Source organism: Liolophura sinensis, chromosome 2, assembly GCF_032854445.1.
Source record: "Liolophura sinensis isolate JHLJ2023 chromosome 2, CUHK_Ljap_v2, whole genome shotgun sequence".
NCBI lineage: Eukaryota > Metazoa > Mollusca > Polyplacophora > Chitonida > Chitonidae > Liolophura > Liolophura sinensis.
In genome coordinates this window covers 17,011,423-17,025,792 of record NC_088296.1, presented here as the reverse complement: position 1 = coordinate 17,025,792, position 14,370 = coordinate 17,011,423, and the positions used below count along the sequence as shown (strand labels likewise).

Genomic DNA, 14,370 nt, shown 5'->3' with positions numbered 1-14,370 from the left:
CTCTATAAACAAGCAGTCTTCCAGCGTTGTTTGCCAATACCTATGTAACCAGAGGAAAAAATAAAATTTGGTTCAAAAAGGCATTTTGTCGATTGTCAAGGCACGGACACCTGTCTAGATGATGTTGTCCAAACTCCTAACGCGGTACCTGCTTTCATCATACAGGCCTAGGTATATAATGCCCATAAATTTGTTATTTAACAAAGTGCTTCAAAGCTGCATTTTAGTTCTGTATCAGTAAAAGTCCGTCACAGCAGCGTTACTCGATACACGTCAAACTTTCTCAGAAAGAAATAATTCACAAACACAAACAAAATCTTGAATTTGTTCTTTGGTAAAAAAAAATTAACACATCAAATTGAACAGGTGAAAAAAATGTTTTCAGTTGTGACAGTTTAAGATGGACAAGCGCTTTAAATATTAAAGCTACAGAAGCAATAGTTGTCAGCCAGATGGGAATTTATCTGTAGGAGCTTACATCACATTTGCTTTACTACAACAACCACTTGATTTTTTGAGGACTTGGCGCGCGTGCCCTTGTCAGAGCACAATTACTGTCACATTTTCTCACTCAGTCTTTGCACTTTCCTTGCTCAGTCCTTACTCTCAACACCACCACCTGTTAATGCGCTCTTTTTTGTCAGACAAGTTGAAGCCCCCATTATTTTTTTTTTGGCTCCCGTGTACGTTGTTGCTTTGTCAGCTACTCTGATTTCCACACGTGCATGTCGTTTTCACCATTGCGTAAACCCTAGTGCTGATTGGTTTACATCGGGTGCAACGGAAAGCACGGATTCGCGAAACACCGTGAAAAAGGATTTGAAACGTGTCGTATACTTCTTGTTACACAACCTTGACTCAGACATTGCGTGAGAAACACGGCGGTCAGAGTAAACTTTGTCTTCCGTGAACAACATTTGACATTTCCGCTTCTCGAATGATCTTTCCTATATAAAACCTGTCTGATCCCATGTTCCCATGATTAATTCATGCTTTAAAAAATATTCCTTTATGTCCCTAAATTTCTAACATAGATTTCTGTAACGATGCAATTTTCTGGTGACCGATAAGAGTAAAGTATCCCAAGCCGCAATCTCTTACTTTCGTGATACATTGAAGTACGAGAGTGCTTGTGTGAGTGAGTGAATGAGTGAGTGAGTGCATGGGGTTTAACATCGAACTTTTTTTCAGTCTTAGGTGAGACCCGAAACAGGATTGACCCTGGATCTACCGCCACCCAAAGCGGATATTAAAGTATGATATATATGTAACTACATGTGCGCGGTAAAATCAGCCGAATCCATTATACCAAATAAGTAAATCTTTAAACATTTAGCATGACGAAATAAAAACCTGAAAGAGCATGAATAACTTTAAGCCTATCCCAAGTTATGGTTTTCTGAGTTTTAAAATATTTCCACTGAAGACATTTAGGCCTACTTTATTTGTTTATAATTTTTTCGTGTTTAATACCGTACTCAAACACTGTTTTCACTTATTTCTGTACGGCAGCCCTTTAATTGGGTGCAGGAAATCTGAATGCCGGTAGTTTACTACGACCCTTCGCTCATGTGCTGAACAAACCATCTTGTTCAGGCAAACAAGTCTTAAAGGCAAACTAGCGAATCTTGGATTCGAAACGGTGACCTTCAGGTGCTGGTCTGTTAGGAACGAGAAGAACTTTTCAGTCAAGTGAGTTAGCAATTGTGGTTATATTTTCTAGCTAAGACAATTGTTTGAGTTCATTTCTTCGCTAAAAACATGTTTAATGCGATTATCCAGTGTAACATAATTCTTGGGCATGCCTGTGGCCTCCGCATGGCGGTAAATAATATACTCTGTAAAAGACAGCATATACTTTGTTGTTGTTGTCTACGAGGAAATCGTTGCAATAAAATAGTAGCGCTAAGCACTTTGTCGGTGACCTGTCGATTAAAAGACAAACACCTTAACCACTAGGCCCCGGCTGCCGGTAACGTTGCGTAATACGCCAGCGCTGTGTCATGAACCACGCTCTAACCGCTGCACGGTTTTATGAAATGTTATAAAACAATTAATTAATTTATTTATTTATATATTTGATTGGTGTTGTACGCCGTACTCAAGAATATTTCACTTATACGACGGCGGCCAGCATTATGGTGGGTGGAAACCGGATAGAGCCCGGATGAAACCCACGCCCGTCCGCAGGTTGCTGCAAGACCTTCTCACGTACAATACAATTAAAGTATTACAGGAAGCGGAATAGTATGCAGAGGTTTGTAAGCTGGATATCCGAGTTCAAAACAAAACCTACAACACCACGACATGCTTTAGAGAATAGCCTTGTTTATGACATGTCTAAACGGTGTTTCGATCTCTATACTTCTCATGTGGGAAAGTTTGGAAAAACAGAGAAGAAAAAAAAAACAGATTATCTAAAGTATATATTTCGACCTTCGCCAAGTACTTGTCAAATCTTCTGACAAAGAAGCACTGAGCTTCACTTGATCCTCAGAACTCAAGAACTCGTAATATATATTATTGCGTGGCCATGTATTAAATTTTAACACTGGATGATGACTGAATGATTTACTTTCTTATTTGTTCCATGGATTAATCAATTGACTGATTTACAGATTGATAATATGACATTCAACGCTCTGTTACTTGTTTATTTCATTGTGAATGGCTATTGTCATACACATTGTATTGAACATATTTTTTTTTATATTTTCCTTTTTCTTTTTGTCGTCCATGTAGAAGTGAAGGCAGTTTTTGGTCACATGTTCATAAATCCACATCGGTGTGGTTGTTTCAACGAGTGTATGCAATCTTCGATGACACTTCCATACTTCTCAGTTTGGGTGTTCCAACGACTGCAATTTTCGGCCACACTTCTGTACTTCTCAATTTGGGTGTTTACACAACTGCATGCAAATTTCTTCCACATATCTGTACTCTTCAGTTTGGGTGATTCAAGAACTGCAATTTCTGCCACACATCTATGCTTCTCATTTTGGGTGTGTCAATGACTGCAATTTCTGCCACACTTCTGTACTTCTCAATTTAGGTGTGTCAAGGACTGCAATTGCTGCCACACTTCTACACTTCTCAATTTGGATGTGTCAAGGACTGCAATTTCTGCCACACTTCTATACTTCTCAATTTGTGTGTGTCAAGGACTGCAATTTCTGCCACACTTCTGTACTTCTCAATTTGTGTGTGTCAAGGACTGCAATTTCTGCCACACTTCTGTACTTCTCAATTTGTGTGTGTCAAGGACTGCAATTTCTGCCACACTTCTGTACTTTTCAATTTGTGTGTGTCAAGGACTGCAATTTCTGCCACACTTCTATACTTCTCAATTTGGGTGTGTCAAGGACTGCAATTTCTGCCACACTTCTATACTTCTCAATTTGTGTGTGTCAAGGACTGCAATTTCTGCCACACTTCTATACTTCTCAATTTGGGTGTGTCAAGGACTGCAATTTCTGCCACACTTCTATACTTCTCAATTTAGGTGTGTCAAGGACTGCAATTTCTGCCACACTTCTATACTTCTCAAGTTGGGTGTGTCAAGGACTGCAATTTCGGCCACACATCTATGCTTTTCATATTGGGTGTGTCAAGGACTGCAATTTCTGCCACACTTCTATACTTCTCAATTTGGGTGCTCCGAAGGCTGCACTGCTCTCCCGAATTCTGTATACAATGAGCATATACAGGATTGTACACGTTTAAAGTTGAATATATATGTCGTTGCTTGAAGTGAAACCGAAAACTGTTTATTTTTTTTTATCTCTGTACAGGTGCGCTTGTTTTATTCGCAATAAATCTCATGTTCTCACACAGATATGGAACGGTAAAATAATAAAAACCCCATAGGATGTACGCGTACATCCACCATAATTCTGAAAGCCGTCAAACACGTTGAATACGCTTGATAACGGCGTCAAATGCCAAATGAATAAATAAATGAATACATAAATAAATTAGAGGTGAATGGATCAGTGGTCGCCTGGCGCATAGAAAGTAGGCCATATACTGTGGCCATAATGTGTGGAGACGTAGATGGCCGTATGGTCTCTCTATACCTCTATCGAATCTAAATCATCGTACCTGTTAACTGCAATTCACCCCCACCATATGGGGCAATCTCAGGTGCGCTAGCGCCGCAGAGACAATCTCACCTGTCCACACAATAGACGTGTGAATTGTTCGCTGTTCTTCACCCGTGCATTGTCACCTGGATCCCGTGAGGGTTTTTTTTCTGTGACGTGTTGAAATCTTGAGAGTTGTGAACCTTCAAGGATTCTGTATTCGGAATCCAAGCGCCATCGGTCTATCCAATAGTCGAATATAGGCTTAAACCATATTTATTTATTTATTTATTTGATTGGCATTTTACGCCGTACTCAAGAATATTTCACTTATACGACGGCGGCCAGCATTGTGGTGGGAGGAAACCGGGCAGAGCCCGGGGGAAACCCACGACCTTCCGCAGGTTGCTGGCAGACTTTCCCACGTACGGCCGGAGAGGAAACCGGCATGATATGAAGGCGCATTCTAAGTGAGTAATCGCAACATTCGTTACAAAAACAATTTAAAACACCAAATCTCGGGGCTTCCGTGTTCTCCGTGATTACCACGCCAGCACAGCGCAATGACCCAGGAGCGTCTCACCAATGCGGTCGCTGTGAGTTTCAAGTCCAGCTCATGCTGGCTTGCTCTCCAACAACCTCCTGATGGTTGTGGGTTTCCCCCGGGCTGTGCCCGGTTTCCTCCTACCATAATGCTGGCCGTTGCCGTATAAGTGATATATTCTTGAGTTCGGCGAAAAACACCAATCCAATAAATAAAATCAACTAAAATCAATGATACAAGGGTGTCGTTGATCTACAGGTTAGACGTGCCAATCGATTCAGATTTCTAACTTTTAGTATGTGGATACCTTCCAGATCGAATACAAATATAGGTATCCGGTCGTAAGTGGGGACGAACTGCCTACACTTTGTGCATGGTCGTGGGTTTCACGCGGGCTATGTCCTGTCTCCTTCCACCGCAATGCTGGCTGGCGTTGTATAAGTAAAATATTCTCCAGTACGCCGTAAACCAACAATAAAATACATGTAAGTAGAGTATACCATTGAACTCATGAACTCGAATCCAGTTGTCGCTGTGGTGTTACTGTGGTGTTGATATGCGTAGTGTATTTATCGCAAGCACACACTTCATGCCCGAATTATGGTTTGTGAATGTTTTAAAACATAACTGTAATTAAAAATCTAACTTATCACATTTATTAGGAGAAAGGGATAAGTTCGAGTACAAACAAAGTTATTGGACATGCATGACTACATTTTTATTAAGAGCATATTTACGCATCAATATGTCGATCCCAAATATCCACCATACAAAAAGTGTTTTTAAATGTCTTTTCGTGAGCCTACTATTACAAAACTTTGTAAATCAATTTATAGTAACTTATCTCGTAAATGACGTCACCTGATGGTACTATAACCTTAGACAACGTCCTTTGCGAAAAAAAAAAAGATACGAGAAATGTGACTAACGAACTTTTATAACAGTTGGTCCATGTTTACGAGTAATTTTTTCACAACCTTTAATATGAAGTATACACAAAACTGTTCTATATGGACTCACAGAAAATATTTCAGATTTTTAGAACAATGATGGTCAAAGAAATTGTGAACAGCTGTACAACAACTTGACCATATGGCGTGTTTACACCTTGAGTTTTCACATCAGTTGTGATTTCTCTTCAGGTGAGACAACCTGGCAATTAACACGTTGATCTTAATTATACATGACCAATGAAACACCCGCTGCTGCGTCCGCGGCATTATGTAAGCGTGGAGGGGCGTATCCGATATCACGTATCTCCACCAATAAACAATATATACTTCACTGAATTAATATTAGTGAAAATTCAATGATTAAATATTAAATTCAAACATCAAGCAAATACGTAAATGAATTTCCCCCAAGATGTTGGGGCCTCTGTGGACCAGTTGTTAGCGTTCCAGCGCAATGACCCAGACGTCTCTAACCAATGCGGTCGCTCTGAGTTGAAGTCCAGCTAATGGTACCTTTCTCTTCGGTCCTACCTGGGAAGGTCTGCCAACATCCTGCCGACGGTCGTGGGTTTCCTCCGGGCCCAGCCCGGCTTTATCCCACCATAATGCTGGCCACCGTCTTTTAAGTGTAATATTCTTGAGTAAAACATCAATCAGATATGTAGATATTCTCAACATGCTTATATCCGAACTATCACCTTGTGAGCAAAACGCTCTGCGGACGCTCTGCGGAAAATAACAGATATTTATAATCTGAATAAGTTCCTAAACGGTGATAACAGTGTTGTGTTTTTAATGCTATAAACATTTTAGTCCATACACCGTTTACTGAGATCTAACAGCTTTCGTGGTTTCATTTTGGTGACCATTTAGCGTACGTAAATACCTATAATTACATTATTATTTTCATGGGTCATGCACTGCATGTTATGAAAAACGTCAAAGTAACGGTGTTTATTCCACCGTTATATGAATGACAGCTTGGAGGCTTGAACATGATTGCATGCATGTGGAACGTTATTAACATGCCAGAAATGGACCTGACGCTGAACATGCACGTGCAGGTAAATGCATGGCGCAGTCAAACATTAGCGTAAACATAAAAGTAAACATCTAAAGCGAGGATTTGTTTTTACTAAAGCGAGGATTAAGATTTTAGGGGAACTGATAAATTATGGCAAAGGAAAGTAAACAAAAATTGTAAACGAAAAAGGCACAGACAGGCTAATTAATTGATTGGTTGATGGGTTGACTAAATAATAAATTAATTGTTTACTTTGTTTATTGATTGTTTTGATGATTGATTGATTGATTGATTTATTGATTGCCAGGCTAATCCATTGTTTGCATGATTGATCAATTGATTGATTGATTAAATAATTGTTTATTTAACGGATTGGCTGATTAATTGACTGATTGAAGGGTTGCTTCTGTAGTTCATCGACCTGCCAGTTGATTATTGATTGATCCATCCATTGACTGACTGATTGCTGGGTAATCTGCCTTCTTCAATGATTGAGAGATTGCTTGGCTGGGTGATTATTGATTTCTTTGGGTATTGATCGTTTCAAAAACTATAAATAATTGACGATTTGTGTGCCGGTGATCCACAGCAGAATATTTCAGGAAGTGTAAAAATTGTTTAATTTCCTTTTCTTCTGTCACATATTAAGAAGTATTTATTTATTTATTTATTTGATTGGTGTTTTACGCCGTACTCAAGAATATTTCACTTATACGACGGCGGCCAGCATTATGGTGAGAGGAAACCGGGCAGAGCCCGGCGGAAACCCACGACCATCCGCAGGTTGCTGGCAGACCTTCCCACTATTAAGAAGTAAGGCGTCGTATGTAGAATCCTGTTACAAACCAATTATAATTTAGTTTATGAGCATATCGCGGGTTGTGTCGTTTAAGTGAAATATTCTTTAGTACGGCGTAAAGCACCAATAAAGTAAATATATAAAAAAAAAAAACGAATAAAGAGAGAGCCACAAGACTAATGTTTAGTTATTCTTTTCATTGAAAATGAGAAAGAGGGGAAAAAATCCAATGTCATATTTTTGTTAAATGTTAGCCCTCAGACTACAGAATATCAGTACCTGTGTAATATATATCCCATATGTTAAGATCCGTTTTAAATAAGACGTATTCAATAAATCTAACTGTAGAGTACATTTAACTCACCGGTACAATACCAACTAACTTGAATGCATATTATACATGTTCAATTAAGATTTTGTTCACACTGGACTATGCACACGTATTCTGTTTTGCTTGACATAGACAATATATTTGTGCTTATATTCAATTCTTTGACGTTTGTTACATTCTTTTTTTTTTCTCTTTTAGTTTCAGTGTTATCTCTTCTGGTGAAATAGTTGCACGTACATGTCGTTATTAGGTCATAGGTCTGTATTTTTTTTATCAGACAGCCCATGAACCAGCAGTTTGTATAAAACCATGCGTCGTGTTGATTTTAGTGATATAAACGCTTCCAATAAGCAGCCATCGAGGGCTGTTTAAATGCTTCCCCGACCCGGTAGGATGCAGATGGGGCATTTGTGAATGGACGGTCAAAGGTCGATATTGATTCGATGCATGTCGGGAAGGTCGGTGCTCATGACGTCACACTAGAAAAAGCTGTGAGTCTATGGATTTGAATAACAATAATAAACACTGCTGGATCCATGCATGGCACACAACCCCTCCCCCCACCCACGGGCGAACTGTTGATAGCGCCTCGTTTCTCCCCCCCACAAATACACCTTATTGGACTGACCGAAGACTCACGTGCGCCTGTTGACAGGCGTAATTCGGTCTCTCCGCGTGCTACAAAAGAAATAATCCCACGCTTTCAGGCCCCGGTGTAATGTAAGGTAGATTATCGCTGGGCTAGTGTGTAAGGATCTGTTTATTTAGACGAACGGTTAAGTCTGATCAGCGATCAAGCAATCTCCAGCGCAGCGCAATATCAGCAGGGCATTAGGCGAAACTCCGAGTACGGTGTGTGGATAGCGTGTTATCGTACTGTCTGCGGGAGTAGAGAGCGCTCACACAGGCGGAACTCAGCTGCGATCAACAGCCGTGGACGAGGCCCATTTTCACGGCGGGTTTGTTTAGGTGCTGTTTGTAATACTCACCTCGCTGCGTCGGTGCTACAAGCAGCGGTGATCGGTCGGTATACACGGGCGCCACCGAACCACACCGAGCAGTCAGAATTCACGGAGCCGTGGTTACTGGGACCAAAAGTAGGCGTACTAAATAACTATATAGTCTAGCCTATTCCTTAAGCCACAGCTTCGTGTAACGTGTGTATCTACATAGCTATCTATGCACACGGACAAGGCGCGCCGCGTGTTGCTGGGGAATTGTCTATGACAAGTGCTATATATTAGTGACTGTAGCGTAGATACCAGCCGTCATTTCATGTCATCGAGTTGGAGTGACATCAACATCCGTGCCAGTTAAACTTGTACGCACACCAACGCTCGTCGATTCCTGCCAATCAACCCTGCCCGTCTCTACACAGCGACGTCTCTATTGGCTAACCCGCTCTACCCTGTGACAGAACCAAACACATGCAGGATAAGCCGGGATTAGTGTTTAGTGTAATCCCTTGACCAAGCCAGCTAGTGTTGTGCCCAGATACAGGTAGAGGTTTTATATACTGGACCGTTGTATTTCTTTACCTGACTTGCTCATTAATCCACCTGGAGAGAAAGAGAGAGAGACGGTTTCCACCTGAGTGGCCGCAGTCCGAGCAGAACGCGGACCTGAGAGAGAGGTACAGCAAACAAGAGTTTTCAGCCTGATTGGGAAAAGCTCGCGTGCATATACTCACCACTACTCCTCATATAGCCTATAGGAGCACGTGTGCTGTTTCTTAAAACACGCCTTTATTTAAGACGAAAAAAAATATTGCTGAATCAAAAATTTACCTGGGATCGAGTATCTTGGATCTTTTTTTTATCTTCTCCTTTCTGTCTTCTGCATAACTGACGAGAAAGGTTTAAAGCCTGTGAAGTGAAACGTACTTAGGATCATGCTAACAGAAATGCGCGTCACCACTGGCTTGGAAATGGCACAGCATAATTCTAACGACCTGAGCACCGAAGGAGCGATGACACTCAGTCAAAGTATGGACTCCGTAAACACTACCCCAGAAGAAGAGGTGAGTGAACGTCATTGACTTCATATATATGTATCGAAATTTTTTTTTTGGCTCTTTTTGCTCAGTTTCCGGTTGTTACCTTAATTTCATTTTTTCAATTCAAATCGAATGGACAATCGTTTAAACTACGCGGAGGTATATGTCTTGCTTTTGTTTAAAGCATCGCGATTTATCGGTGTGCAAATACTCTCACAGTTCCTTACGTAACTATACGGGAGATACTGACATCACCAATACAATAGATCACGCCATAACACAACTGATAGGCCTACGCCATTTCCGATCTTGTCCGCAGCGTATACACTGAAATGTCCAGTGTGTCCATTATAGTGTACGACATTATACAGGAATAATGTCTTATACCCTCATGATGTGTACCTGTGATTGGAATGATTACCCATATTTCTTCCTGACCCAGGTAAACTTACCAGCTCTTTATTCACGAGCCTATGTGTGATGTTATCATTTACACGTAACAAGGCATGTATTCTGGTCCTTGTTCCTTATCCCGCCCCTGCCCCTTATCCTTATCCCGCCGGTTTGCAGATTCGCCGATTCAGATGTGGTTCCCATAGACCACAGCGTGTATACAGTGTACTGAAACACACCGCACTGAAACACACCTGGAATATTATAGATTTTCTTCATACACGCACATATACCTGATGGAGGGCTTCTCTCGCTACAAACATGTTACCCGTCACATTTATTATATACCTGCCCAAGGCTGAAACCATTTTCACCTGTGCAGACGCGTGGGTCGGACGAGCAGGCGTTGATATACCGGCACTGACTCACGCACAGTTAGCGCAACTGACCATAGGCACCGCCCTTTGGTCTACTGCCGGTAGATGCACAACAGTCGTTTTCAACGTTTGTCATACATTTTTAACATCTGTAACAAGCCTGTTCACGGACGCTATGTGCATGCATGAAGAGATATAATCAAAATGTGCTGATTTTAACTTGTTAAGGCAGGACTTTGATTATTTAATAATATAAATTATACTGTAATATTTTCCCCTATATTGCGTACCCACATATATCCGCATTCAGAGCGTTGCACGAGGCAGATTTATTTGATCAAGGACAATAGAAATTTTCAGTGAGTGGAGCTATGCAGAGATAGATTAAAAGAACACAGAGGTACATGTTACAGCTAAATTGTGACACTGTTGACCGCTTTCATTTACATTGTCCAGTTTTAAAGTTTTGGACATCCACATTGTCCAGCTTCAGAAACAGTGGACACCTAAGTACAATGAAAGTTGCAAACTCCTTGAAATCGGGCAAGGCGTATTTAGACCTAACCCTGCATGTTCCCAAGCATGCTAATACATGGTTTATTTGTAAGCTATACACGATCGCTAGACTATACCCAAATGGGTAGGGCTAATGTAGGTAAAACATGCACGAGACTAATCCCGTCAGGTATATACCTAAATATATACCTATACACTCAACCATTTGAATATGAACACCGTGTGCATGTATATATGCACACCTGTTCAACTTGATTACAGGTATATTGTGTAGGTTACCTGTTAAAATGGAGGTGAAATACACTTATGGGCCTAAGCCTTTAGTATTGTTGGTGAATGCCCGCTATTCCGCGTCCAGTGCGCTAAACGCTTTTCACGGTATAGCTAAATATGTAACGTATTGAATTAGAGGCGCTTTTTAAATTCGAGACCCTTCATAAATTCGAGACCCTACACAAAAAGCCCCGTTTTTACCTCTAATCATATGCACTTTTCTGACTCCGAAGACTTGTATAGAGTATTCCTGCCGCCCATAGAAGTATTTGTATGCGCAAATATGCAGTGTGGCCTATATTTTGGCTATTCGGTATTCATTGGTGCAGATATTACCCAAGTCGAGACTGAACTATTGTATGTCTCTCACCCATGTTCGGTTTGAACTGACAATGTACAAAATTGTGCATAGGACGACCCCGAGCTTGTGTGTGTGTCAGTGGAAAAGCAACGGTGCGTGCTGCACGGTCGTCATTACGTAGTGTGGGATTTCACCCTCCGGTACAAGCACGAGAGGCAGGGCGGACGGTTCGCGCTGACACACCGTGCCTCGGCTTACCCTAACAGACCAGCAAAAATATTATTGTTAGGTGAGCTCCGTATCCCCCCCCCCCCACCCCCACCCCCACCTCCCAGTTTAACGAAATAGTCTAGGTTTTATAGCCCTTCTGGTTTTGTACAAAGCCTTCTTCATTTGTATACCAAAGAAAGAAAATGTACATGTTAAAACTAGTCGATAAAATGTAAGGAGATAAACAAACCGCATCTGATACTTTCAACGTATTACGTAACGTGCGTGTGACATTTTTCCAATGCAGATATCATAATGCATGAAACTTCAAATGCAAGGAGATAACAACTGCTTTTTCTAACTCGTTGTCCACGACACACAGTTGTTTACTTCCTTTCATGTCGGGAAATCGAATAACAGGTCGTAAATGTTATCTTCTTTGAAATATGAAGACTTAATCTTACTTTTATACAACTTTTTAGATGAACATTTGTGATTCCTTTCTTTGTTTTTACCATTGTCATTCTTGACGTTTGGGTAGACCCAACCAAGAAGGCACTGTCCACGTGAAACAAGGAGCCTTGATTAGTTGAACTCTGGTTTAGCAGAAACCTGCGGATGATGGTGGGTTCCCTGGGGATTTGTCCGGTTTCCTCACTCCATAATGCTGGACGCCCGCGTATATGTGCAATACTCGTAAAACGCCAGTCAAATAATTCAATGAATTTATTGATTGCCATAACAACTTCATATTGGCACTGTTACGTTGTTTCTTACGTAAATAATGTGTAATATGTAAATACATTTAAAAAAAGAAATTATGTAACATTCCCCACATGATGTAGTTTTCTACCTCTGGAAACTCGTTGATATTTTTATTCATCTTAACCTTCTTATTCATCTTAACCTTCTCATTCAGCTTAACCTTCTTATTCAACTTAACCTTCTCATTCAGCTTAACCTTCTTATTCAACTTAGTCTCACACAACGCAAAACTACAGAATACGTTGTTTCGAAACTGACATATATGGTCTATGATACACCTTTAAGTTGAAGTCTGACATATAGTTAAATGACAACAAAATATAATCTGTAACAAGTCAAAAAGGACATTTCAGATATTATTTTGCCCCCCCCCCCCAACCCCAAACCCCCTCCCCGCACAATTCCAAACCCAAACCCAAACCACGCCACCAAACATGTTATCATAACACAATCAGGTGTGTTTACAAGTGAGATAACACATGACAAACACGATGACTGAATGGTTGTCATTCTATATAGGGTTATTTGTTGTGATAAATGCTGTGTTTGTGTTGAGATTTCGTCTACAACGGTAACTCAGACTGACTACATGGCAGCACATGTTTTGTGGAGATGTATTCACAAACACGCTGGCCTATAAAGTTCGTATACAGTCAGTCGGTGCACATGCATGTTGTATTGTATATAAATTCGATACTGCTGATAACGGTAGCTGATGGCCTGCTCCGTACGTATTGTAAATACCGTATCAGACTGATTGCGCCCAGCCACATCTCATACCCTCAAAGGGGTTACAGATATTGTATAAAATAAATAATGCTGTAAGTGTTGTGTAGAGTATTATATTTATTTATTTATCTGTTTATTTGATTGGTAATTTACGCCGTACTCCAGAATATTTTCACTGATACGACGTCGGCCAGCATTATGGTGAGATGAAACCGGACAGAGCCCGGCGGAAACCCACGACCATCCGCAGGTTGCCGCATGATCTTCCCACGTACGGTTAGAGAGGAAGCCAGCATGTGATGGACTTGAACTCACAGCGACCACATTGGTGAAAGGCTCCTGTGTCACGGAAGCCCCATAGAGTATTATAAAATAGTGTTTTGTGTAGATTGTATGAAATGAATAACCTTAGTGAGTGTTGGATATAGCATTTGTAATGCTATGAATATTGTGTAGCTTATTGGTACTGCGTTAAGTATTGTATAGAATTTGTACCGTTCATGTGAATATAGCACTTCAGTCAGTGCTGTAGCAAAGATAGTATTCACTGTATATTGTTGCTCGTACGAATGGGCTATAGGACTTTTTTGAATTTTTGCTGTTCGATAAACTAATGTTCTATAATCAGAAGAAAACGTTGAACGTAAAGTCTGTTTAGAACTCTCGACATATGTGAGAAGTGTATATCATTGGAAAGGCATGCATGGTCATTTCAAAAGAATGTGTCGAAATTTACGTAACATAGCAACGCACGAGAGTACACAGAGGTATCGCGGTATGTGTGTACGATTGACTACACTGTTTGGCAGTATACGCACGTGACCATGTATAACGTCTCTGTGAACAATGGTGACTTTGTGTACACGTGGATTATAGTGTGTGTACAAACAGACTGTTCACACGCGCCACACAAAGGACACTGTATACGGCTAGTGTGTAACAATGTGTTTAGGGGTAACTAATTAGTGTACTTTACCAGTAAGCAGTACTGTACACAGTTTGAATCGTGTTTACCTATGGTTTAAGCGTGGTGAGTTTCTACAGGGTATAGGTACCAGTGCAAAACTAATATATTTT

At 40.7% G+C, this 14,370-nt stretch overlaps 1 protein-coding gene across 1 annotated transcript in view; it reads left to right on the top strand.

Moving 5' to 3' along the window:
* Positions 1 to 8,921: 8,921 nt before the first annotated feature.
* Positions 8,922 to 14,370, top strand: part of LOC135462946 (U1 small nuclear ribonucleoprotein A-like) — a 123,938-nt gene continuing 118,489 nt past the window's right edge. The window contains exon 1 of the mRNA XM_064740268.1: positions 8,922 to 9,753. Within this exon, the coding sequence (XP_064596338.1) occupies positions 9,625 to 9,753 (129 nt within the window). The 5' untranslated portion in view covers positions 8,922 to 9,624. The remainder of the gene's footprint in view (positions 9,754 to 14,370) is intronic.